At 63.7% G+C, this 22,426-nt stretch overlaps 5 protein-coding genes across 8 annotated transcripts; 3 read left to right on the plus strand and 2 right to left on the minus strand.

The window, feature by feature from the left end:
• The first annotated feature begins 103 nt into the window (after nucleotides 1-103).
• On the plus strand, nucleotides 104-4,341 carry LOC132086072 (EGF-containing fibulin-like extracellular matrix protein 2). Its single transcript, XM_059491537.1, has 11 exons — nucleotides 104-126; nucleotides 344-452; nucleotides 705-753; nucleotides 1,152-1,379; nucleotides 1,659-1,778; nucleotides 1,962-2,078; nucleotides 2,191-2,310; nucleotides 2,642-2,755; nucleotides 3,137-3,269; nucleotides 3,401-3,587; nucleotides 3,851-4,341. The coding sequence occupies exons 2-11, from the start codon at nucleotides 348-350 to the stop codon at nucleotides 4,097-4,099; spliced, it is 1,422 nt and encodes a 473-aa protein (XP_059347520.1). The 5' UTR covers nucleotides 104-126; nucleotides 344-347; the 3' UTR covers nucleotides 4,100-4,341.
• A 382-nt stretch (nucleotides 4,342-4,723) lies between these two features.
• On the minus strand, nucleotides 4,724-7,605 carry ZFPL1 (zinc finger protein like 1). Its single transcript, XM_059491534.1, has 8 exons — nucleotides 7,431-7,605; nucleotides 6,778-6,893; nucleotides 6,590-6,701; nucleotides 6,248-6,441; nucleotides 6,107-6,170; nucleotides 5,774-5,866; nucleotides 5,407-5,521; nucleotides 4,724-4,969 (listed from the first exon to the last, which is right to left on the minus strand). Exons 2-8 carry the CDS (start codon nucleotides 6,877-6,879, stop codon nucleotides 4,804-4,806), a joined length of 846 nt encoding a protein of 281 aa, XP_059347517.1. The 5' UTR covers nucleotides 6,880-6,893; nucleotides 7,431-7,605; the 3' UTR covers nucleotides 4,724-4,803.
• Nucleotides 7,567-9,381, plus strand: LOC132086068 (basic proline-rich protein-like). 4 transcript variants are annotated; one of them, XM_059491531.1, is made up of 5 exons: nucleotides 7,590-7,644; nucleotides 7,861-7,943; nucleotides 8,100-8,129; nucleotides 8,229-8,562; nucleotides 8,916-9,381. In XM_059491531.1, exons 1-4 carry the CDS (start codon nucleotides 7,596-7,598, stop codon nucleotides 8,526-8,528), a joined length of 462 nt encoding a protein of 153 aa, XP_059347514.1. In that variant the 5' UTR covers nucleotides 7,590-7,595; the 3' UTR covers nucleotides 8,529-8,562; nucleotides 8,916-9,381. The 4 variants fall into 4 exon arrangements, with proteins under 4 accessions (XP_059347513.1, XP_059347516.1, XP_059347514.1 ...); XM_059491533.1 differs by lacking the exon at nucleotides 8,229-8,562 and having other exon boundaries at nucleotides 7,581-7,644; XM_059491532.1 differs by lacking the exon at nucleotides 8,100-8,129.
• A 241-nt stretch (nucleotides 9,382-9,622) lies between these two features.
• Nucleotides 9,623-13,994, plus strand: LOC132086039 (delta(14)-sterol reductase TM7SF2-like). The gene is made up of 6 exons (XM_059491500.1): nucleotides 9,623-9,680; nucleotides 10,193-10,328; nucleotides 10,615-10,654; nucleotides 12,295-12,457; nucleotides 12,804-13,094; nucleotides 13,392-13,994. Exons 1-6 carry the CDS (start codon nucleotides 9,623-9,625, stop codon nucleotides 13,544-13,546), a joined length of 843 nt encoding a protein of 280 aa, XP_059347483.1. The 3' UTR covers nucleotides 13,547-13,994.
• Nucleotides 13,938-15,672, minus strand: ZNHIT2 (zinc finger HIT-type containing 2). Its single transcript, XM_059491521.1, has one exon. It carries the CDS (start codon nucleotides 15,589-15,591, stop codon nucleotides 14,407-14,409), a length of 1,185 nt encoding a protein of 394 aa, XP_059347504.1. The 5' UTR covers nucleotides 15,592-15,672; the 3' UTR covers nucleotides 13,938-14,406.
• Between the last annotated feature and the right edge of the window lie 6,754 nt (nucleotides 15,673-22,426).

The following is a 22,426-nucleotide window of genomic DNA, read 5'->3' on the forward strand; positions in this document are numbered from 1 at the left end:
GATTTTGGGGAGGGGGGAAAAGGGGAGGAGCGTTGGGGTGGGGGAGGGGCTCTCCCGCGCTCCGGGGCCAATTTTGTGGAGGGGGCGGAGCTGTTGAGCCTGGGGGCGGGGCCAGAGCTGAGCGGGGTGAGTGAGGCCGCGGGGGGTTCTGGGGGGGGTCCTGGGAGGGGGGCTCACACCCCACCCCCCCCCTCCTCTGCGGGGCCCCCCCCGACACCCCTCCCCCACAGAGACGCCCCTCCCACCCGGACCCAGAGGGGCCTTTGGGGGGGGATGGATTGGGGGGGTTCCCGGACGCTCCGGGGGGTCGCGGAGTTGGGGTGACCCCGTGCCCCCCCCCCAGCGCCATGGGCCCCCCCGCGCTGCTCTTCCTCCTCCTCCTCCTCCTCTCGCTCGGCGCCAGCGTGGCCCCCGCGGCCCCCCCGGACCTGGAGGAGCCCGAGGATTACGCGGTGGGGAAGGGGATATGGGGGGAGGGGGGGGCGTGGGGGGGTCCTGGCCCCTTCCCCAAACCTTCCTGCCCCTCCCCCAACACCTGAACCCCCTCCCCAAAAACTCCTCAGCCCCTCGCCCCTCCCCAAACTTCGGGAGCCGCTGTGGGGGAGGGGCTGGGGTGGGGCGGGGGGGTCGGGGGCTGTTTTTGGGGGGGGGTCGGGGGGTGGTTTTGGAGGGGGGGTGACCCCCTCTCGCCCCCCCCCCCCCAGGAGTGCAGCGATGGTTACGAGTGGGACCCCGAGACCGAGCACTGCAAAGGTGGGCGAGGGGATGGGGGTTGGGGGGGTCCGCACCCGGCGGGGGGGGCGGGATCCGCGGGGTTTGGGGGTCCCGGGGTCCGTGGGAGGCGTTCGGGGGTGATTTGGGGGGGGGTTGGGGCTCCCTGGGTGTTTTGGGGGGTCCGGGACAGAGTTGTGGGGATGGGTTCCCCTCTGGGGCTGTATTTGGGTCGGGGGTTTTGGGGCCCCTCTCGGGACGTGTTTGGGTCGGGGTCTCCCCTCTCAGGCTGTTTTTGGGGGGTTTCCATGGCCCCTCTCGGGCAGTGTTTTGGGTCGGGGTCTCCCCTCTCAGGCTGTTTTTTCGGGGGTTTCCATGGCCCCTCTCGGGCAATGTTTTGGGTCGGGGTCTCCCCCCCTGACGCCCCCGTCGCCCCCCAGACGTGGACGAGTGCGCGGTGGGGTCCCCGCCGCCCTGCCGGGGCTCCATGAAGTGCCTGAACCATTTCGGGGGGTACCTGTGCCTGCCGCGCTCGGCCGCGCTGCTCAGCCCCGGGCCCGGGCCCGGCCCCGCCCCGCCCCCCGCCCCGCCCCCGCGCCCCCCGACCCCGCCCCCCGACGGCCGCTGCCCGCCCGGCTTCGGCCCCGCCCCCGACGGCACCTGCGCAGGTAAAGGGGGCGGGGCCTGCGAAGGAGGGGCGGGGTTGGGTGGATGCAAATTGGTGGGCGGGGTGGAAAGGGGTGTGGTTATGTGGATGCAAATTGGTGGGTGGGGAGGGGGACGTGGTAATATGGATGCAAATCAGTGTGCGGGGCTGCGGGAAGGGGCGTGGTTATGGAGTTCCCCATTTCGGGGGGGATTCCCCATTTCGGGGGGCATTCCCCATTTCGGGGGAATTCCCCGTTTCGGGGGTCCCTGTCTCCCCCTCCCACTCTCCCCCCCTCCAGACGTGGACGAGTGCGCGGGGCCCCCCCCGTGCCGGCCCAGCCAGGAGTGCATCAACGTCCGGGGGGGCTTCGAGTGCCGCTGCCCCCCCGGGTACCGGCACCGGGACACCGAGTGCGTGGGTCAGTGCGGGGGGAAGGGGGGGGAGGTCTGGGGGGGTTTGGGTGGGAATGGGGGAGGGTTTGGGGGGGTTTAGGCTGAAGGGGGCTGTGGGGATCCCTGGTGTGGGTGGCTGTGGCTCCCAGGGGTCTTCACGGGCTGGTTTCGGGTTGGTTTTGGGGTGAATTTGGGTGTTTTTGGCGCAGACGAGGACGAGTGCCAGTTCCGCTGGTGCCAGCACAGCTGCGCCAACTCCCCCGGCGCCTTCTCCTGCCGCTGCCACCCCGGCTTCAGCCTCGGCCCCGACGGCCGCTCCTGCCTCGGTCAGAGCCCCCCCAGCCCCGCCGGGACCCCTCCCCGGCCCTGCCGGGGGTCTGGGGGCGGTGAGGCCCCCCGGACCCCGCCCCAAGCCCCGGGGTGTCCCTGTGCCCCCAGACGTGGACGAGTGCTCGATGGGCGCCCGCTGCTCCCAGCGCTGCCTCAACACCTTCGGCTCCTTCCGCTGCCGCTGCCGCGCCGGCTTCGCCCTGGGCCCCGACGGGCACCGCTGCCTCGGTAAGCCACGCCCCCCCGCCCGGGACACGCCCACTGGGTAAATGGACCCGCCCACCAGGGTCTGGGTAAATGGGCACGCCCACAGCGGCAGGGACACACCCACCGCGGCAGGGACACACCCACCGGGGTCGGGACACGCCCAGTTGGTCTGGACACTCTGCCCGCCCCGGGGGTCTCTGTGCCCCCCCCTGGCGATCTCACCAGGGTTTTTCTGTGCCCCCCCCGGGGGTCTCACCTCTCTCTCTTATCCCCCCCCACCCCGGGGGTCTCTCTTTCCCGCCCGGGGGTCTCACGGGGGGTCTCTCTCTTTGTCCCCCCCGGGGTCTCTCAGACGTGGACGAGTGCCGGGGGGGGGTCCGGTGCCAGCACCGCTGCCAGAACCTCCCGGGGGGCTTCAGCTGCGTCTGCCCCCCCGGCTACACCGAGGAGGGGGGGCTCTGCAAGGGTAGGGGGGTTTTGGGGGCAGTTTGGGATGCTGGGGGGGGCTCTGCCGGGTTAGGGGGCGCTGGGGAGGGGTTGGGGGAGATTTGGGGGATGATGAGGGTCTCTGGGGCTGTTTGGGGGGGGTTTAGGGTGGGTTTTGGAGGTTTGGGGGGGCTGGGGTGGGGTTTGGGGGAGCTCTGGGAGGGCTTGGGGGATTTTAGGGGCGGGTTGGGAGTTTTGGGGGGCTGTGGGGCCGTTGGGGACTGGGGGGCACCAGGGTAGCGGGGGAGCCGTTTGTGGGGGGTGGGGGGGCTGTGGGCACCTTTGGGGGGCTTTGGGATTGGTTTGTGGGGGATGGGGGGCACTGGGGGGGGGGGTCTCAGCCCCCTTCCTCCCCCCCCAGACCGGGACGAGTGTTCGGAGGGCTCCCACGGCTGCGGGGGGGCCCAGACCTGCCTCAACACTTTCGGGGGGCACCTGTGCGTGCCTCGGGAGCTCTGCCGGGGGCCCTACGCCCCCCACCCCCGAAACAACGGGTACGAACCCCCCCCAAATCCCCCAAAATCCGGGGGGACTCCCCCTCACCCACCCCGGGAGGGCTCCTGGGCAGTTTTGGGGGTCTCAGCTTTGGGGACCCCCCCTCAATTCTCCATTTTGGGCCCCCAAGGACCTGCGTGTGCGCCGGGGGGGTCCCGGGCTGCGCCCCCCGCCCCCGCTGGCTCCTGCACCGGTTCCTGGCGCTGCCCGAGACCCCCGAGGCGCCCACCGGGATCTTCCAGCTCCGGCACCCCCCGGTCGGGGACCCCCAGAGGCTGCGGCTGCGGGGGGGCCCCCCCGGGACCTTCCGGCTGAGGGTACGGGGGGACGGGGGGCGATGGGGGGGGGTCAGGGGGGCTCTGGGGGGGTTTGAGGTCAATGGTGTATGTGGCTGTATTTGGGGAGGGGGCTCCAGGGTATTTTGAGGGGTCTCTGGGGATCTCTGGGGTCTCTTTGGTGTCTCTGGCTCTATTTGGGGAGGGGTCTCCGGGGTATCTTGGGGGGGGGGGGCGTTCGGTGAGAATTTGGGGTTCATTCGGGCGGAATTGATGTCTCAGCGCGTGGCCCTGCCTCCCCGCAGGCACTGACCAATCACAGCTCGCTGCTGGAGCTCGTGCGCCCCCTGGCGGGCCCGCGGCAGCTGCTGCTGGAGGTGGAGCTTCTGCGCCCGGGGCCACGCCCCCCGCCCCAGGCCCCGCCCCTCGGCACGGAGGGACCGAGCCCCATCACAGAGGGACCGCCCCCCGGCGCCTGGAACCCGCCCCCTCCCACTGGGCGGGGCCTGGCTTTGCTCCGCCTCCATCTGTCAGTGGGGGCCCACCCATTCTAGGTGGGGGGAGACCGCCAAAAATCCACTGGGAACCCCAAAAAATCCACTGGGACAACCAAAAATCCCCCAGGACCCCCAAAATCCACTGGGAACCCCAAAAAATCCACTGGGACCCCCAGAAATCCCCCAAGACCCCCAAAATCCCCCCAGGATCTCCCAAAACTCCACTGGGACCCCAAAAAATTCCACTGGGACTCCCCCAAAATCCCCAGGACCCCCAAACACTCCTTGGGACCCCCAAAAAATCCACTGGGACCCCCCAAAGCCCCCAGGGCCCCCAAACTGTGCCCTGGCACCCCCGAAGAACCCCCAGGAACCCCAAAAAAATGACTGGGACCCCCAGTATGGGGGCAAAGAACAAATGTCCTGATCAGTTTGGTGTGCTGGGAACTGGGAGGGACTGGGACAAACTGGGATGAACTGGAGGGGCACTGGGGAGGGACTGGAGGAACCACGACAAACTGGAAGGCACTGGGAGGAAATTGGGAAGAACTGGGGAGGGACTGGGAGGAACTGGGGGGAACTGGAGAAACCAGGACAAACTGGGAGGGACTGGGAGGGGAATTGGGAGGGACTGGGATGAACTGGGGGGGAACTGGTGCCCCCCAAGGACCACACGGATGCTTCTGCCTCCCCCTCCACAAAGGGGCGCCCTTTATTTGCCCCGCCCACCCGCGGAAGCCCCGCCCCCAGCGGGGGCGTGGTCAGTGCCCCACCCGCACGTGGGGGTTGTTGAGCGGCTCGAGGGCGGGGTCGGCGTCGGCCACGCCCCTGGCCAGGCTGGCCAATAGGATCAGGAGCAGCGCGAAGGCCGCGGCCCCGCCCAGGCACAGGGCCAGCAGGGGGCGCTGCGAGAGCGCGCGGGGGGCGGCACCTGCGGGGGGGGGCACAGGGTGGGGGGGGGCACAGAGGGACCCCTGAGAGATCCTCAGGGACCCCCAAAGGAACCCCCACATGGAACCCCAATTGGTGCACAATAGGACCCCCAGAGGGACCCCATGACCCCCCCCAAGGGACCCCCCAATAGAACCCCAATTGGTGCCCAATGGGACCCCCAGAGGAACCCCATGATCCCCCCCCACCCAAGGGACCCCCAAATGGAACCCCAGGGGTGCCCAAAGGGACCCCATGACATCCCCAGAGGACCCTGAATGACCCCCCAAAGTGCCCCCCAGAAGGATTCCATGACCTCCCCTAAAGTGACCGCAATTGACCCCCACAAAGGGACCCCCAGCCCCCCCAGGGGAGCCCCAAACCCCAGCCGGGAAGCCCCCAGACCCACCCCAGCCCCAGGGCAGCCCCAGACCCACCTGAACCCCGGGGGCAGCCACGCCCGGGGTTTCCTCCGGTATTTTTTCTCCTCCTCGTGGTCGGGGGGGCTCCAGGGCTCGCGACCCCCCAGGGGCTTGCGGGGGGCGGAGCCTGGGTGGAGAGGGCGGAGCGACCCTAAAGCCCCGCCCCCACAATGCCCAGCGTGGGGGGGTCCCAGCCCCAGCGGACCCTTCAGTCCTTGCAGCCCCCAGACTCACCCAGCTCCCCCCAAAGCCCCCAGACTCACCCAGCCCCTCCTGAAGCCCCCAGACCCACCCAGCCCCTCCTGAAGCCCCCAGACTCACCCAGCTCCCCCCGAAGCCCCCAGACCCACCCATCCCCTCCTGAAGCCCCCAGACTCACCCACGTGCAGCGTCGGGGTCTCCCCTCCCCCCATGTGCACCACGGTGTGGGGGCTGGGGGAGCTCGGGGGGGGCTCCGGGGGAGTCACGGGGGCTGTGGGGGCAGAATTGGAGTTGGGGGCTGCCCAGGGGAGTCTCTGGGGTGGTGTTGAGGGTCCTGGAGTGGTTTTGGGGGGGTCCCTGGGGTGTTTTGGGGTCCCAGGGTGGTTTTTGGGGGGCCCCTGGGGTGTTTTGGGGACTTGGGGGCTGTTCCTGGGGGTGTTTTTGGGGTCCCAGGGGGTGGTTTTGGGGGTCCAGGGGCTGTTCTTGGGGTGGTTTTGGGGTCTCCCCTCACCGTCCCAGCCCCTGTCTGGCTCCGGGCACGTCTCAGGCTCCGGCGGCGTCTCCGAGTCCTCAATCTGGGGGGAGATTGGGGGTGTCAAGGGGGTCTCTGTGTGGGTCTGGGGGCTCACTGGGGTCTCTCTGGGTCACTCACCAATGGCAGTCCCAGCCCGGGCCGGGCCCAGGCCGCCGTCCGGAGCCGCGCCCGCAGCGCCTCGGCCACGGGGCCCTGCAGGTTGGGGGGGGGGAACAGCGCCCCCCCGCACTGGGGGCAGCGGTGCCCGGCGGGGGCCGTGCGGGGGGGCAGCGCCCGAGCCCACCCCGACAGGCAGGGCCAGTGGAACACGTCTGGGGGGAAAATGGGGGGTCAGGAGACACCCAGGAACCCCCTGGAATGCCCCCAGGTCACTCCCAGCCTTCCCTGGAGCCCCCCCAGGCCCCCAGACCCTCCCAGACCCCCCCAGACCACCCCAAATCCCCTCAATTCTGCACCCACCGTAGCAGAGCAGGCGCACGGTGTCCCTGTCCCCCAGCGGCGCCTGGCACAGCGGGCACTGCGGGCTGTAGTCGCTGTCCTGCAGCCACTGCAGGTACGAGCGCACGATGCACTGCGGGGACAGGGGGGGTCAGCGCCGATGAGCCCCCCCGGAGCTCCCCGGGACCCCCCGGAGCCCCCAGCCCCACCTTGGGGTGGGCGCTGACCAGGCAGCTCTCGCAGACGTTGACGCGGTGCTCGAAGCAGAAGAGCGTTGTGACGCGGCGCTTGGGGCACTTGCACAGCCCCATGGCGGCCTGGGGGGCTGCAAATGAAATGGGGGGTCCTGGGGGGCTGGAAATGGGGGGGTCCTGGGGAAGAGTGGTGATGCAGCGCTTGGGGCACTCGCACAGCCCCATGGCGGCCTGAGGGGAAATGGGGGGGTCTGGGAGGCTGAAGGGGTCCTGGGGGGCTGGGGAGGCCTGAATTGGGGGGGGGAGGGAACGGTCTCGGGGGGCTGGGGCTTTCCTTGGCCACGAGAACATCCAGGACCCCTCCCCAGAAAAAGCCCCCGAGAAGCTCCTAGGACCCCTCCCCAGAAGGAGCCCCCCCAGAATATCCAGGACCCCTCCCCAGAAGAAGATCCCAAGACCCCCCCGCAGGAGAAGCTCCCAGGACCCCTCTCGCCCTCTCCTGCTGCCCGAGACCCCTCAGGAAGTCCCGGGACTCCCCAGAGCCCCCCGCACACCAAGGGGACACCGCAAAGCCGCGCCCGGCGCTCCCCAGGATCCCCCAGCCCCTCCTGGAGCCCCTGGAGCCCCCCAGACCCCCCAAATTTCTCCCCCCCCCACCCCCCACTCACACGTTCCTATGGCGACGCGCTGCCCCGCTGGCGCTTCCGGGTGCGTCGCGTCCTGGTGGCGTCACCGGCCGCCGCCGCGCGGCCACACCCAACATGGCCGCTCCCCGTGACTGCCTTGGCGCGCGGCGCGGGGAGATGACGCAACTTCCGGCGGTTCGAACCGCCATGGCGGGAGCTGGTGGCGGGCGGCGCTCGGCGGGGGCGACCCCGAGGGGTGAGGGGGTGTCCCGGGAGGGACTGGGGGGTCCCCGAGGGGTGAGGGGGGTCCTGGCGGGACTTGGGGGAGTCCCGAGGAGGGGTCTGAGGGAGGGCCTGGGGGGGCTCCTGGGAGCGTCCGGGGGCTCTGGGTGATTTCTAGGAGGCTCGGGGGGCTTCTGGGGGTCGCGCCCCCCCCCTCACCCCCTCCCATCTCCCCCTCCCCAATTCGCAGTGACTCGGAGCAGCTCCCTGCGCTCGGTGGTCTCGGAGCCGCGGGGGGGCCGGAGCCCCCGGGACCCCCGGGACCGCAGCCCCGTGAGTGGGGGCCGGGGGGGCGCTGGGGGGGCACCAAGGGGGTGGGGGAGGGTCCTGGGGGGGTCTCGGAGCTGGGGAGGTTTTGGGGGGGGTCCCAGGCCGGGTTTTGGGGGGGATGTCTCGGGGCAGCTCTCAGACCACTCCCGTCCCCCACAGGACTTTGAGCGACCCCGACGGAGCCCCCGGGTGAGTTGGGGGAGGGGTGGGGGGGGGGGGTGAGGGGGCGTCCTGGTGATCCCAGGACCCCTCCCCACACTGACCCCCCTCTCTGCCCCTCCCCCACAGCTGCAGAGCCAGAAGGAGAACGGCCCCTCCCCCCCCTGCGCCCCCTCCCCCGTCTGTGCCGCCCCCTCCCCCTCCTGCGCCCCCTCCCCCCCCGCCCTCCCCCCTCCCCTCCCCCCTCCCACGTGTCCGTCGCTCCTACAGCCGCCTGGAGGGGGGGGCGGGGGGGTTCAGCCCGCGGGGGGGGCTCCCCCTGAGCCCCCTCCCTCTCAACGTGCCCCTCCCCCCCCCCGAGCCCCTTCCCCCCCCGCCCCCCCAGATCTCCCCCCTCGGCCTCCCCGGCATCGGCCCCGCCCCCCCTGAGCGCAGGAGGAAGAGGAAGGTGACGCCCATCGATGTGAGTGACACCCCGGGGCCCGCCCACACTGCTGGGACCCCCCCCAGGACCCCCAGGGACCCTCCTGGGACCCCCCCGGGACCCAACCCTAACCCAAGGACCCTTTCCATGCCACTGGGACCCCCAGGCACCCCCCCCAGGGACCCCCGCTGCCCCCTCGGACCCTCCTGATCCCCATTTCCCCCCACAGAGCCAACACTGCCCCAGACCCCCCCCCTTTTCTCCCCCTGACCCCCCCCATTCCCCTCGCCATGCTGCTCCCGGCACCCCCGGGCCCCCTCAGCCCCACAGACCCCCACAGCCCCCCCCCACAGACCCCCCCTGACCCCCCATCTCCCCCTCATCCCCCCCAGGTGTCAGAGCTGGAGGCCTGGGCCGCCTCCATGAACGCGCTCTTCGAGGAGGCCGAGCGCTTCCACCTGGTTGTGGAGTGACCCCAGACCCACTGAGACTCCCAGAGACCCCCGGAGACCCTCGAGAACTCAAGAGACCCCCAGAGACACCTGGAGACCCCCAGAGACCTCTCAAGACTGCCAGAGGCCCCTGGAGACCCTCGAGAGCTCAAGAGACCCCCAGGAGATCCCCGGGAGAAGCCCCCAAGACCCCTGGAGACCTCCAAGGATACCTGGAGACCCCTGGAGACCCCCATGGACACCCCTGGAAAGCCGCAAGAGCTCAGGAGACACCTGGAGACCCTTATGGGACCCCTGGACTCCCCCCAGTGTGTGAGACCCCCCCCCCCCCCCCCAGTGTGGGACCCTTCCCACATGTGAGGTGAAACCCCCCCGATTTTTGGGACCCCCTCGGGTACGCCCCCCGCCCCCGTTTGTTGTTTTTTCCTCAATAAATTCGGGTTTTCCCGCGGCCTCGCTGTGTAATGACGCAGTTTGCGACGTCACAGACCTGCAAAATTCGGTCACTGTCTCTTTAAGAGCAGGGGCGTGGCCGTGCTGGAGCCAATCACCGCGCGGTGTGGTGACATCACCTGCCGGAGGGGCGTAGTTCCTGCTAAGCCACGCCCCCGGGGCGCCCAGGACCCCCCCAGGAAACCCCCCCGGCCATGGAGCCCCCCCGAGTGGCGCCCCCTCCCCCCGAGCTGGAATTTGGGGGGCCCTGGGGTGAGGGGGGGCGGGGGGGGGCACGACCGGGGCCCTTTTTTGGGGGGGGGGGGAGGGGCGTCCTGAGCCCCCGGTCCCCTTCGGGGGGGGCGGGGTCCCTTTTTGGGTCTGGGCCCCCTCGGGGAGGGGTGGGGAGTGACCCCTGTCCATTTTTTGGGTGTGGGGTCACACCTGGGGGTCCCCAGGTGCCTTTTTTGGGGAGGGGGGTCTTGCCTGGTGGTTGAGGTCCCCATTTTGGGTCTGGGGTCCCCCTAATTTGGGTCTGGAGTCCAACCTATGGGTATCTTGGGTCTGGGGCACCTGTTTTGGGTCTGGGGTCTCACCTGTAGGTATTTTGACTCTGGAATCCCCCTAATTTGGGTCTGGGGTCACACCTGGGGGTATCTTGGGTCTGGGGTCCCTGTTTTGGGTCTGGGGTCTCACCTGCGGGTGTTTTGGGTCTGGGGTCTCTCCCCCCCAGGCACGGGGGCTCTGTCGCTGCTCCTCCCTTTGGGGCTCGTGGGGGTCGTGAGTGCCACAGTGGGGGAGGGGCGGGGGGGGGCCTGGGGGGCCCCTTCCCCCCCCCTGGCCGCGCCCACCCCCCCCGCGCTGGCGCTGGTGCTGGCGTGGGTGGGGGCGCTTGGGATGGGGGCCCGGAGACCCCCGAGGGTGAGGGGGGTCGGGGGGTGTTTGGGCGGCTTCTGGGGAAATTTGGGGGTCTGGGAGGGATTTGGGGGGCACTGGGGCGGTTTGGGGGGATTTGGGGAGCCGGGATGGGGGATGTGGGTAAGTTTGGGGGGGGATGTGGGCAGGTTTGGGGGGGGATCTGGGCAGGTTTGGGGGAGATTTGGGGGGTCACGGGGGGGGTTTGGGGGGTCTCGGGGGGGCTCAGGTGCTGTTGGGGGGCTCCGGGGGGTCCCATGGGGGTCTCAGGGTGACGCCGCTGTCCCCCCAGAGCCCCGGTGACCCCCCAGGACCCCTCCGGGACCTCGGCTGTGAGTGGGGGGCGCTCGGGGGGGTCTCTGGGGGGGCTTCAAGCTCCGGGCCCCTCGGGGGGGTCCTGGGGGGGTTCAGGGTCCGTTCAGGTCCTTTGGGGGGGGTTTGGGTGCGGGCGGGGGGCTCGGGGGCCCCCTCGTGGTCAAAGGGAGTCTCGGGGGTCGTGGCCCTTACTGGGGGGGTCCGCTTGGGGGTCTGGGGGAGGGTCCCGGGGGGGTCCCCGCGGGGGTCGCCCCCCTCACGGCCGCTGTCCCAGGGCTGCTGTTGCTGGGGGCGGCCCTGGGGGGGTCGCTGGCCCTGGGGGTCCCTCTGCCCCCCCTGTGCCCCCTCCTCCCCCCGCTGGCCGCGGCCGCCTCCAGCGTCGCCTTCGGCCTCGCCCTCCTCATCCTCGCGCGGCGGCGGCTGCGGGGCGGCGGCACCGGTGAGCGGGGGGGCGGGGGGAAAATGGGGGTCTGGGGGAGAAATTGGGGGTCTGGGGGCCGGGGGGGGAATGGGGGGGGGAATTGGGGTCCGTGGGGGGAGGTTGGGGGGCTGGGGGGGGAAATTGGGGTTTGGGGGGGAACTGGGGTCCTGGGGGGTAATTGGGGGCAGAATTGGGGTCTGGGGGATTTTGGGGGGTCCTGGGGGGGTCCCGGGGGTGCTGAGGCCGTGCCCCTCACCCCCCCCAGGACACCCCGTGTATGAATTCTTCGTGGGGGGAGGAGCGGGGACCCCCCTGGAGCCCCCCGAGAATCTGAGCTGGGAGCGGGTCGGGCTCTGCGCCTGGGTACGGGGGAAACTGGGCAAACTGGGGGGACTGGGGTAACTGGGAGGAACTGGGGGGGGAATGGGGGGACCTGGGCAAACTGGGGGGAATGGGGAGGGAATGGGGGGAACTGGGAAGGACTGGGGGGGGAATTGGGGGAACTGGGAGGGACTGGGGGGGGAATGGGGGGAACTGGGCAAACTGGGGGGGCTGGGGGGTGGAACTGGGGAAACTGGGAGGGACTGGGAGGGAACTAGGGGAGAGACTGGGAGCACTGGGAGCAGAGCCCAGGAGATTAACGAGCTCTTCCCCCTCTGTCCCCCCCGTCCCCACCCGTGTCCCCAATGTGTCGCCCCAGTTCCTGGTGCTCTCCGCGGCCCTGGGGGAGCAGCAGCGCCTTTGGGGCTCCCCCTCGCTGCCCCTGGCGCTCGTGGCGGCCGCGCAGGGGGCGGCGGTGCTGCGGCGGCTCAGGGTGGGGGGGGCACATGGGGGGAGGGGGACACGGTGAGGGCAGTGGGGGTGAGCATGGGGTGGCACATGGGGGGGGCATATGGGGGCGGTGCTGTGGTGGTCAGGGTGGGGGGGGGCAGTGGGGAGGGGTCTGTGGGGTCTCCAGGGGGGTTTTGGGATGTGTTTGGGGGTAGGGGGTGTGTTTGGGTATCCAGGAGGTTTTTGGGGTTTTTGGGGATGTGTTTGGGGTGGGGGCGTTGTGGGATACCCCTGGGGAATTTTTGGGGTGTTTTTGGGGGGGTTTTGGAGTGCCTTTGGGGTGGGGGGGGGGGTTATGGGGTGTGCTTGGGTCTCCAGAGGAATTTTGGGGTCCCCGGGGGAGTATTTTGGGGTGTATTTGTGGGTGGGGGGTCTGTGGGGGTCTCACCTCTCGCCTCTCCCCAGGAGCTGAGCGTGAATCCTGCCCCCGGCCCCGGGGGGTTCCTGGGGCTCTTTGGGGGTCTCGCCTGGGGCCCTTTCGGGGCTCCCCTCCCGGTGCTGCTGCTGCTGAGGAGACCCCAGCAGGGGCTGGGGGGCGCCGGGGGGGCGGCCTGTGGGGGGCTCTACGGTGGGCATGGGGGGCACTGGGGGGATTTTGGGGGAATTGGGGGCATTTGGGGGGCACTGGAAGAGATTTGGGGGGCACTGGGGAGATTTGGAAGGAATTGGGGGCAAGTGGGGGAATTGGAGGAGATTTGGGGGGAACTGGAAGAGATTTTGAGGGGAACTGGGGGGATTTGGGGTCAATGGGAACACCAGGGATTAATTGGGGATTATTTGGGGGAATTAGGGGTGTGGGCAGGATCGGGGTGGGGTGGGTTCAGGGGAACTGGGGGGCTTTGGGGGCGTCCCTGAGGAGCTTGGGGCAGTTTAGGGGGGCCCTGACATCCCCCTCCCCTCCCATTCCCCCCCAGCTCTGGGCTTGTGGATCTTCCATGGCGCCACCACCCAGAGAAGCCTCTTCAGCCGCGACCCCCGAGACCCCCGGGTGGCCGGTGAGAGCCCCCAGGGCCGGGACACCCAAACGGCCGCGGATCTCCAAATGCAGGACCCCCCAAATCCCTGTTCCACCCTCTCCCCAGGTCTCGCCACGGTTCCCACGGCCACGGGGCAGCTGCTGCTGGCCGGGGGCTGGTGGGGGCTCGTGCGACGCCCCGATGACCTCGGGGAGCTGCTGATGGCCTTGGGCTGGACCCTACCCTGCGGTGAGACCCCCAAAACCCCGTGTCCCTCCCAGATACCTGAGCCTCCCAAAACCCCGCCGGGGTGCCCCTCCTTCACTGGGGTCACCCCAAAACCCCGTGTCCCTTCCTCCCAGACACCTGAGCCCCCAAAGTCCTGTGTCCCCCCCAGATAGACGCATGAGCCCCCCAAAACCCCGTCTCTCTCTCCCAGATACCTGAGCCCCCCAGAACCCCGTGTGCCTCCCTGCCACACACCTGAGCCCCCAAAGCCCCGTGTCGCACCGTGTCCCCACCTCTGAGCCGCCCCTGTCCCCCCAGGTCTGTCCCCACCGCTGCTGCTGCTCCTGGCAGGGGCGGCGCTCCGGGAGCTCCGGGCTCTGCAGGGGGAGCGGCGGCAGCGGCGCCGCTTTGGGGGGGCCTGGGGGGGGCTGTGCCAGCGCGTGCCGCACCGCCTGCTGCCCCTGCTCTACTGAGGGCCCCCGAGACCCCCGGCATTGCCCACATTGCCTGTGGGAGCCCCCGGGATTGCCCACATTGCCTGTGGGACCCCCCAGGCCCCCCGGGATAGCGCACATTGCCTGTGGGACCCCCCGGGATCGCCCACATTGCCTGTGGGACCCCCAAGGCCCCCCTGGGACCCTCCTGGGCTCACCCACATTTCCTGTGGAACCCCCCAAGGCCCCCCCCCCATCTATTGAAGCACCTTTGGAACCTCCCCATCTCAACTCTCATGTGGTTGTTTCTATTTAATGTGGTTGTTTCTAATTAATGGCCAATCACAGTCCAGCTGTCCTGACTGTCTCGGTCAGTCACAAGCCTGTTATCATTCTTTTTCTATTCTTAGCCAGCCTTCTGATTAAATACTTTCTTCTATTCTTTTAGTAAAGTTTTAATGTAATATATATAATAAAATAACATATTGGCCCTTCTGAAACATGGAGTCAACGTTCTCATGTCTTCCCTCCCATCCTGAGACCCCAGCGAGCACCACCACCCCACACTCCCACTCCCCACCGTTTACTGGCGCTGCCGGGACCTCTCCCATCAACTGAGGGGCCCCCTGGGACCCCCCACACCCGCCGAGAGTGGGGACGTCCATCAGTCCTGTCCCTTAATGAGCAGCTTTTCTGGAAGTTCATTAATCCTGTTCCTTATGGAGCAACTTTCCCGGACAGTAATCAGTCCTCTCCCTTAACGAGCAGATTTCCCGGATGTTAATCAGTCCTGTGCCTTAAGGAGCAGCTTTCCAAGTCCCGGTTCTCTGGACGTTCATCAGTCCTGTCCCTTGACCAGCGGATTCTCTCTCGGGCCGTTTCCTTGCCGCCTGCCCATCTCAGTCCAGCTCCTCGATCAGCCGCCGACCCTGCACCCCCCTGTCAGCCGGGGGCGGCCGGGGACCCCCGAAACCCTCCTCAACCCCGTCCCTGACCAGCCAGGGTACCCGATCCTCCTGCCCCTCCCTGGGGGACGGCCGAGGCCCTCCCCAGACCTTCTCCAGCCCCTCCCTGATTTCGGCCACCGCCGCCTCCTCCGCGGCCACCTCGGCGTGAACCGCCCGCGCCTCCCGGGCGAGCTGGGCGAGCTCCTCGGGGGCGCCGCGGCTCCAGCTCAGCAGGAACCCGGCCTTCTTGCGCGCCGCTCGGAAGCGGCTCCGCTCGGGGGGCGGCAGCGCCCGCGCCCCCGCCTTCAGCAGCCGCCACAGGTGCCACAAAGCTGCCGCCACGTCGGCGCCGGGGTCGCGACTATCGCGACCCTCCAGCAGCTGCGCCACGGCCAGGAGCGCGCCGCTGTCGCCGAGCGGGCTCAGGGGCAGCCCCGCGGCGCGGGCGTCGCGCCGGGCGCTCAGCAGCGCCTCGGCCGTGCTGCCGAAGGGGCGGCGGGCGCGGAGCGCGGCCGAAGCGGCGATGGCGGCCGCGGGGAGCTCGGGCAGCAGCGTCTCGTCCCCGCCGTGCAGGCTCAGCGCGAAGGCGTAGCCGAACAGCGCGTTCGGCAGCTGGAACCGCACCAAGGGCGACGGGGCCGCGGCACGGAGGGCGCTCAGCGGCGGCACCGAGGCCGGGACGGGCGGCGCGGGGCCGGGCCGGCCTTCGCCGCCCTCCTCATCCTCCTCCTCGACCCCCGAGCCACCGCCGAGCTCCTCCACTGGCCCCCGCCCGCGCCACCACCAGGGCCGCCACTGCGGCAGCAGCGCCGCGGCCTCCCCGGAACTCAGCAGCTGCCGGAACCCGTCGCGCTCCGCCTCGCTCAGCTGCTCCCACAGCCCGCGGCCCACAGGCCGCGCTGGATCCCCGGGCTCGCGTAGTTCGCGCAGCCCGGGCGGCGCGGGGCCCCGGGGGGGAGAATCGCGCTCGGCGCGCAGCGCCTCAAGAACCTGGTCGCGGTAAAAGGCCTCGGCGCAGGGGCCGTGGGCGCGGTAGCAGCGCAGGGAGCAGAGGCGGCGGTGACAGCGCGGGCAAGTATAGGACGCCGCGGAGGCGCTGCAGAACCTACACGAGCCGTCCGCCACCTCCGCCGCCATGGCGGCGTCTGAGGCCGGCGCGGGGGCCGGGCCCCCCGAGGCGATTGGCCAATCAGGGCTCGGAGTCTGGGTGTCCCCGTCCGTTCGTCGCCTTCCGCCGAGCTCCGCCGCTCGGGTTTTTCCGTCTCCGCCCTCTCCGCCATTCGGACATCTCCGGCAGCACTCGGCTCTTTTCGCCGCCCACCTCCGAACCAGACCCCTCTCGCTGTAACTAGTTAATTAACGCTCCCCCTTAATTAGCACCCTATGACAGAGCCTGCCAGGAGAGGAGTGGCCAGGACAGAGGGTGCTCTGGGTGCGAGATGAGGGGGAAGGATGAGCGGGATCCCCCAGGCAAAAATTTTTTACAATTGCAGGGGAAGGGCATTCCCCCTTAGTTTAAAAAAAACTTTTTTCATCATTGGAGAGATTTAAAGTGAGGAAAACCCCTCTTTTCCCAATACTTAAGGAGAATGAATTAAAGGGCAGAAACTATTTATTTACCATTGTATTAGTTTCAGTAGAGGTAACTGCTCCATTTCCTCTTGTTAAGGGGTTCACTAGAAGGAAGCTCTGCCTTTTTCAGCATTTTAAGAGTTTAAAACCACATTTCAGAGCACTTTTTTCTGTGCAGTAAGACCAAGTATCTCAGAGAAGGGTGAGCCTAGCATGCACTTAATCCTTACACTGCCTGGGAGGCTTTTATTTTTCTTATTTTTACTTATAATGTAGATAGCCAAAATTAGAGGTCCTAAGGAGACTTAGACTATTCATATCATTAGTATTCTTCTCCACCCAGCTTAATCACATGGGAAGTACTACTTAGTAGTCACTAAGAATAGGTATGTAAGTTAACAGCAAATTACCCAATTTATCTAGTTATGCTGCCTAAACAGAAAGCTTTATTTCTTACCAGTTTTCTTCACTTGTGCTCCAAGTAGCTGTTGTAAAAAAGAAAGTGCTGTTATTTTTCTCAAGAGTTTTTTTCTATAACAAGCCCTTCACTCCCCTTCAATTCAAGTCTGAGGGGCGAAACAGCGGCAGCTGCTCTGAGGGCTTTTATACCTGGTGGGAGTCGCCCCCTCCCTTTTCCCGGGTGCCATGGGAATGAGAGGCGGGCACAATCAGGGGTATATTAACCCCAGCCTTGGCTGAGGGGCTTCATTTCCTCTCTGGGATGTGCTGGGGTAAGAGCTCTACTCTCATTTCAGTGAAGAGGCTCTTTCAGCTTATCTCAGCTTCTTTTCAGCAGGTGTTTCTGGGCATCTAAAGAACAGAGGCTTTGAAGATTCTGTGAAGTAAACAGCATGGAATAGAAGGCGTATTTAGGTTCATGATTTTAGATTCTGTGTTTAGGGGTGGTAGAGTGCATTTGTAATTTCTGGTTTAGTTATTGTTTGGGGTTTTTTTTTGTTTTTTTTTTTTTTTTTTTTTTTAGAAGGAGTGCAGCTTCCAGAGATTCCTGGTTGTGTCAAGTACCATGCTTTTTTCAGCAGATTCATCATGTCACAAGAGGGATCTGCCCAGTGTCAAGGATGATGTTTGAGATTGAGGCTTCAGGTGAGTTGAGGATTGTGATTAGGAGAGGGAGGGTGAGCAGGTATGCAGGTATACAGTTAGGAATTATTGTGGGTGGGGGGAGGTTTGAAGGTAGCAGGGTGAAAAAGGATGTTTATTTGAGGAGCCCCCTAAGGCTTCTCAGAAGCCTAGCAGAGGCATTCCCATGTCCTACAGCACACAAGGTTATCTACTGCACTCATAGGAATGCCATTCAACTTTGCCTTTCTCTAACCCAGGTGTCACCCCTAATAAAGGCCACAGCCTTGTAATCAGGGTGAAGCTGGAGCCTGAAGGCGCCAGGCACACTCAGGAGAGGGCAAGTAGCTGCCTTGCTGGGATTTGGCCCACATAACTCTGGACTCACACTTTGGTTTTGGTTTTCTTTATTGTAGCTGACCCAGAAGCTCACAGGCCACCACGGGGCCCTCCAAGGCAGACTCATTTCAGGTGCAATGTGGATCCACATCACCAATCATCCAAAAGATAAGTTGGGGGCTATAGCTTGGAGATGGGATGATGGGAGAGTAGCAGGTTGGGAGTTCTGGGGCCAGATTTAAAAATGAGCAGAGGGAAAAGCAATCTTCTCCAAGGGCCTCTTAGGACAGCTAAAGGGAGAGGCTTTACTTTTGATGGCAGCTTTCAGGTGGGCCGTGCAGAACAGCTCTGGTTTGTGTCGTGTTGTCTGGTGTGCCGTGTTACCTGGTGTGTCTTTGGGGTCCCTTTTCCCTTCCCCCCTCAATCCCCTCACCACAAGCATGCTGTGTCGTGTTTCATGTCCCCCTGTTTGTCACGTTCTGTGTCACGGGTGCCTGCACACGTTTGTGCCGGAGCTGTTCTTCCCTGCCGCATGGCCTGCTGCAATAGGACAAGCCTGGGGAGTTGGAATTTGTAATGTGGGGTGTACTTGGGCTCTAGATGCTATTCCTAGGTTGGCATAAGGTGTTTGCAGCTTGTGAGTTGTCCTGCAGATGTTTGACATATGTTCTAACTTTCTTTCAGGTGCAGATGCCTTGCATCCCTGGCCGAGGGTCAGGGTTAGGAGTAGGAGGTGCCGGGCCTTCTTAGGAGCACTGTGAGTAGCACACTGGTGGGGTTTTGGGTGATGTGGTGCCAAGATCAGGCACTGATGTTTAGTTTTCTCTATAATACAGCTGTCTGAGAGACACCAGCGCGGTGACAGCAGGACCTTCCCAGCTGACGAGGTGGCCTTTCTTTGCACCTGAGACCAGCATCCCCTGATGTCTGAGAGATAAGTAGAGGGCCATGACCCACAGAGGGGATGAAAGCAGTGTGCTGGTTTGGGAATTACTGGGAGGGGTTTTGGAGTCCCCTTGGAGCTGGGGGTGTCCATGAAGTGGCCCCTTAGGCCCCGTAAAAGCCAAGTCTCACTTTTGATCACAGTGCTGAGGTGTGCAGGAGGGCAGAGCAGTCCCGGTGTGTATCGTGTCACTTGTCTATTGTGCATTATGTGTTGCTTGTGTATCTCATGTCTTTTTCCTTAGCCCTTTGAGGGTCCTGTCAGAAACCCTGGCATCATTGGTAGCATCTGTCATCTCTGCATTCCTTGGCCTGGCACCCAGGCAATAGATGCAATTCTGATACCTGTCTGAGCTCCCCAGTCAAAAGTTCTCTGTTTAGAAGCATCCAGTCAGTTGTCTTTTCAGGTCTTGTTCTCAGCTGCATGGACAGCTATGCCCCACCAGGATCCATTATGGTGGATTAGGACTTTGTAATAATACGAAGTTAGGTAGAGGCTTCTGATTGTAGGATTCCTAGGCATCCATCTTTGTAGTTCTTGGAAGAAATAATTCAGTTTAGCATCCTCTTCCTCCAGGGTTCTGTGAGCCTCATCAGCTCACCATCGGTCTCAGCTCGGTCATCTTTTGCATTCTCTCAGTCCTTGCAGCTGTTTTCCTTGCTAAGAGATTTCTGTCTGTGTCTTGTGTCCTTTGTTTGTCACGTCTGGTCTGTCCTGTGTCACGGGTGTGTGCACACATTTGGGACGGGGCTGCTCTGCCCTGCCACATAGCCAGCTGCAATAGGAGAATCCCAGGGACTTGAAGTTTGTAATCTGGGGTGTACCTGGACTCTAGATGGGATTTGTAGATGGACACAGGATATCTGGAGCTCATCAGTTATCCTGCAACAGTGTGACTCTTGTCCTAACTTTTTTTTCAGATTCAGATGGATTAAATCTGTGCCAGAGGGCCCCATGTCAGGTGAGGGGATTCCCCCGAGCCGGTGAGGCCCCATTTGTCTCTGCAGCAGCAGTGTATGTGGTGACTCTGTTACAGCTCTGTTCTTTGTATTTCTTTTTAGGAAGTCAATCTGGATGCCAGCAGTCAAGGTGAGCAGCGGAGAGAAGTGGTTGTTATTGCTCAGCTCTCAAGCACAACAATTTTTCAGCAGATTCATCATGTCACAAGAGGGATCTGCCCAGTGTCAAGGATGAAGTTTGAGATTGAGGCTTCAGGTGAGTTGAGGATGGTGACTGGGAGAGGGAGGGTGAGCAGGTATCCAGTTTAGGAGTTCTTGGGAGGGGGTTTGAAGGCAGCAGGGTGAGAAAGGGTGTTTATTTGAGGGCCCCCCCACACAAGGCTTCTCAGAAGCCTAGCAGAGGCATTGCCATGTCTTAGAGCACACAAAGTCATCCACTGCACTCAGAGGAATGCCATTTAACTTTGCCTTTCTCTAACCCAGGTGCCAGTCCTAATGAAGGCCACAGCCTTGGAATCAGGATGAAGCTGGAGCCTGAAGGAGCCATGCACACTCAGGAGAGGGCAAGTAGCTGCCTTGGTGGGATTTGGCCCACATAACTCTGGACTCACACTTTGGTTTTGGTTTTCTTTATTGTAGCTGTCCCAGAGGCTCACAGGCCATCACAGAGTCCTCCAAGGCAGACTCATTTCAGGTGCAACGTGGATTTCCCTCACTGATCATCTAAAAGATAAGTCGGGGGCCACAGCCTGGAGATGGCGGAGTAGCAGGTTGGGAGTTCTTGGGACAGATTCAAAAATGAGCAGAGGGGAAAGCAATCTTCTCCAAGGGCCTCTTAGGACAGCTAAAGGGAGAGGCTCTACTTTTGATGGCAGCTTTCAGGCGGGCAGTGCAGAACAGCTCCGGTCTGTGTCATGTTGTCCGGTGTGCTGTGTTCCCTAGTGTGTCTTTGGGGTCCCTTTTGCCTTCTCCCCTCGAGACCCTCACCACAAGCATGATGTGTCGTGTTTCATGTCCCCCCTGTTTGTCATGTTCTGTGTCACGGGTGCGTGCACACATTTGTGCTGGAGCTGTTCTGCCCTGCTGCATGGCCTGCTGCAATAGGACAAGCCTGGGGAGTTGAAATTTGCAATGTGAGCTGTACTTGGACTGTAGATGCTGTTCCTAGATTGACATAAGGTGTTTGCAGCTTGTGAGTTACCCTGGTGGTGTTTGACATATGTTCTAACTTTCTTTCAGGTGCAGATGCATTCCACGTGTGGCAGAGGGTCAGGGTCAGGAGGTGCCAGGCCTTCTTAGGAGCGCGGTGAGTAGCAGAGTGGTGGGGTTTTGGCCGATGCGGTGCCAAGATCAGGCACTGATGTTTGGTTTTGTTTAATACAGCTGTCTGAGAGACCCCAGCCCCGGTGCCAGCAGGACATTCCCAGGTGACAAGGTGGCCTTTGTTTGCACCTGACAGGGACCAGCATCCCCAGATGTCTGAGAGATAAGTAGAAGGCTGTGACCCACAGAGGGGATGAAGGCATGGTGCTTGTTTGGGAATTCCTGGGAGGGGTTTTTGAGTCCAGTTTGGAAGGGGAGTGTTCATTAAACGGCTCGTTAGGCCCCATGAAAGCCAAGTCTCACTTTTGATCACAGTGCTGAGGTGTGCAGGGCAGAGCAGTCCTGGTGTGTCTTGTGTCACTTGTCTGTTGTGCATTGTGTGTTGTTTGTGTATCTCCTGTCTTTTACCTTAGGCCTTTGAGGGCCCTGTCAGTACCCCTGGCATCATTGTTAGCATCTGTGATCTCTGCATTCCCTGGTCTGGCACCCGGGCCACAGAACTTTTGACTAGGGAGCTCAGACAAGCATCAGACTCTCTTCTCTCTTTGGAAGCATCCAGTCAGACATCTTTTCAGGTCTTGTTCTGAGCTGTATGGACAGCTGTGCACCACCTGGATCCATTATGGTGGATTAGGACTTGTAATAGTACGAGGTTAGGTGCAGCATTCTGACCGTAGGATTCCTAGGCATCCGTCTTTGCTGTTCTTGGAATAAATCATTCAGTTAGCATCTTCTTCCTTCAGGGTTCTCTGAGCCTCATCAGCTCACCATCGGTCTCAGCTCGGTCATCTCCTTTTGCATTCTCTCAGTCCTTGCAGCCATTTTCCTTGCCAAGAGATTTCTGTCTGTGTCTTGTGCCCATTGTTTGTCACGTCCTGTCCTGTGTCACGGGTGTCAGCACACATTTGGGATGGGGCTGCTCTGCCCTGCCCCATAGCCTGGTGCGATAGGAGAAGTCTAGGAGACTTGGAATGTGTAATGTGGGGTGTAGTTGGACTCTAGATGGGATTTGTAGATGGACACAGGATATCTGGAGCTCATCAGTTATCCTGCAACAGTGTGACACTTGTCCTAACTTTTTTTTCCGATTCAGATGGATTAAATCTGTGCCAGAGGGCCCCATGTCAGGTGAGGGGATTTCCCCGAGCAGGTGAGGCCCCATTTGTCTCTGCAGCAGTAGTGTATGTGGTGACTGTGTTACAGCTCTGTTCTTTGTCTTTCTTTTTAGGAAGTAGCTCTGGATACCAGCAGCCAAGGTGAGCAGTAAAGTGGTTGTTATTGCTCAGCTCTCAAGAACAACAATTTCTCAGCAAATTGATCATGGCACAAGAGGGATCTGCCCAGTGTCAAGGATGATGTTTGAGATTGAGGCTTCAGGTGAGTTGAGGATCGTAACTTGGAGGGGGAGGGTGAGCAGGCATCCAGTTAGGAGTTCTTGGGAGGGGGTTTGCAGGCAGCAGGGTGAGAAAGGGTCTTGATTTGTTTATTTGAGGGCCCCTCCCAAGGCGTCTCAGAAGCCTAGCAGAGGCATTGCCATGTCTTAGAGCACACAAGGTGATCCACTGCACTCACAGGAGTGCCATTTAACTTTGCCTTTCTGTAACCCAGGTGCCACTCCTAATGAAGGCCACAGCCTTGGAATCGGGATGAAGCTGGAGCCTGAAGGAACCAGGCACACTCAGGAGAGGGCAAGTAGCTGCCTTGGTGGGATTTGGCCCACATAACTCTGGACTCACACTTTGGTTTTGGTTTTCTT

This window comes from Ammospiza nelsoni, chromosome 35, assembly GCF_027579445.1.
Source record: "Ammospiza nelsoni isolate bAmmNel1 chromosome 35, bAmmNel1.pri, whole genome shotgun sequence".
Lineage (NCBI taxonomy): Eukaryota > Metazoa > Chordata > Aves > Passeriformes > Passerellidae > Ammospiza > Ammospiza nelsoni.

Excerpts from the sequence above, each read along its gene's own strand:
- LOC132086072 (XM_059491537.1), top strand. The coding sequence starts at position 348 with ATGGGCCCCCCCGCGCTGCTCTTCCTCCTCCTCCTCCTCCTCTCGCTC. Across the intron at positions 754-1,151 it reads CGAGACCGAGCACTGCAAAG|ACGTGGACGAGTGCGCGGTG; the intron begins GTGGGCGAGGGG and ends GTCGCCCCCCAG. Across the intron at positions 3,588-3,850 it reads CCGGGACCTTCCGGCTGAGG|GCACTGACCAATCACAGCTC; the intron begins GTACGGGGGGAC and ends GCCTCCCCGCAG.
- ZFPL1 (XM_059491534.1), bottom strand. The coding sequence starts at position 6,879 with ATGGGGCTGTGCAAGTGCCCCAAGCGCCGCGTCACAACGCTCTTCTGC. Across the intron at positions 6,702-6,777 it reads TGGTCAGCGCCCACCCCAAG|TGCATCGTGCGCTCGTACCT; the intron begins GTGGGGCTGGGG and ends CTGTCCCCGCAG. Across the intron at positions 6,442-6,589 it reads CGTGCGCCTGCTCTGCTACG|ACGTGTTCCACTGGCCCTGC; the intron begins GTGGGTGCAGAA and ends TTTTCCCCCCAG.
- LOC132086068 (XM_059491530.1), top strand. The coding sequence starts at position 7,596 with ATGGCGGGAGCTGGTGGCGGGCGGCGCTCGGCGGGGGCGACCCCGAGG. Across the intron at positions 7,645-8,915 it reads GGCGGGGGCGACCCCGAGGG|GTGTCAGAGCTGGAGGCCTG; the intron begins GTGAGGGGGTGT and ends CATCCCCCCCAG.
- LOC132086039 (XM_059491500.1), top strand. The coding sequence starts at position 9,623 with ATGGAGCCCCCCCGAGTGGCGCCCCCTCCCCCCGAGCTGGAATTTGGG. Across the intron at positions 10,329-10,614 it reads GGGCCCGGAGACCCCCGAGG|AGCCCCGGTGACCCCCCAGG; the intron begins GTGAGGGGGGTC and ends CTGTCCCCCCAG. Across the intron at positions 12,458-12,803 it reads GGCCTGTGGGGGGCTCTACG|CTCTGGGCTTGTGGATCTTC; the intron begins GTGGGCATGGGG and ends ATTCCCCCCCAG.
- ZNHIT2 (XM_059491521.1), bottom strand. The coding sequence starts at position 15,591 with ATGGCGGCGGAGGTGGCGGACGGCTCGTGTAGGTTCTGCAGCGCCTCC.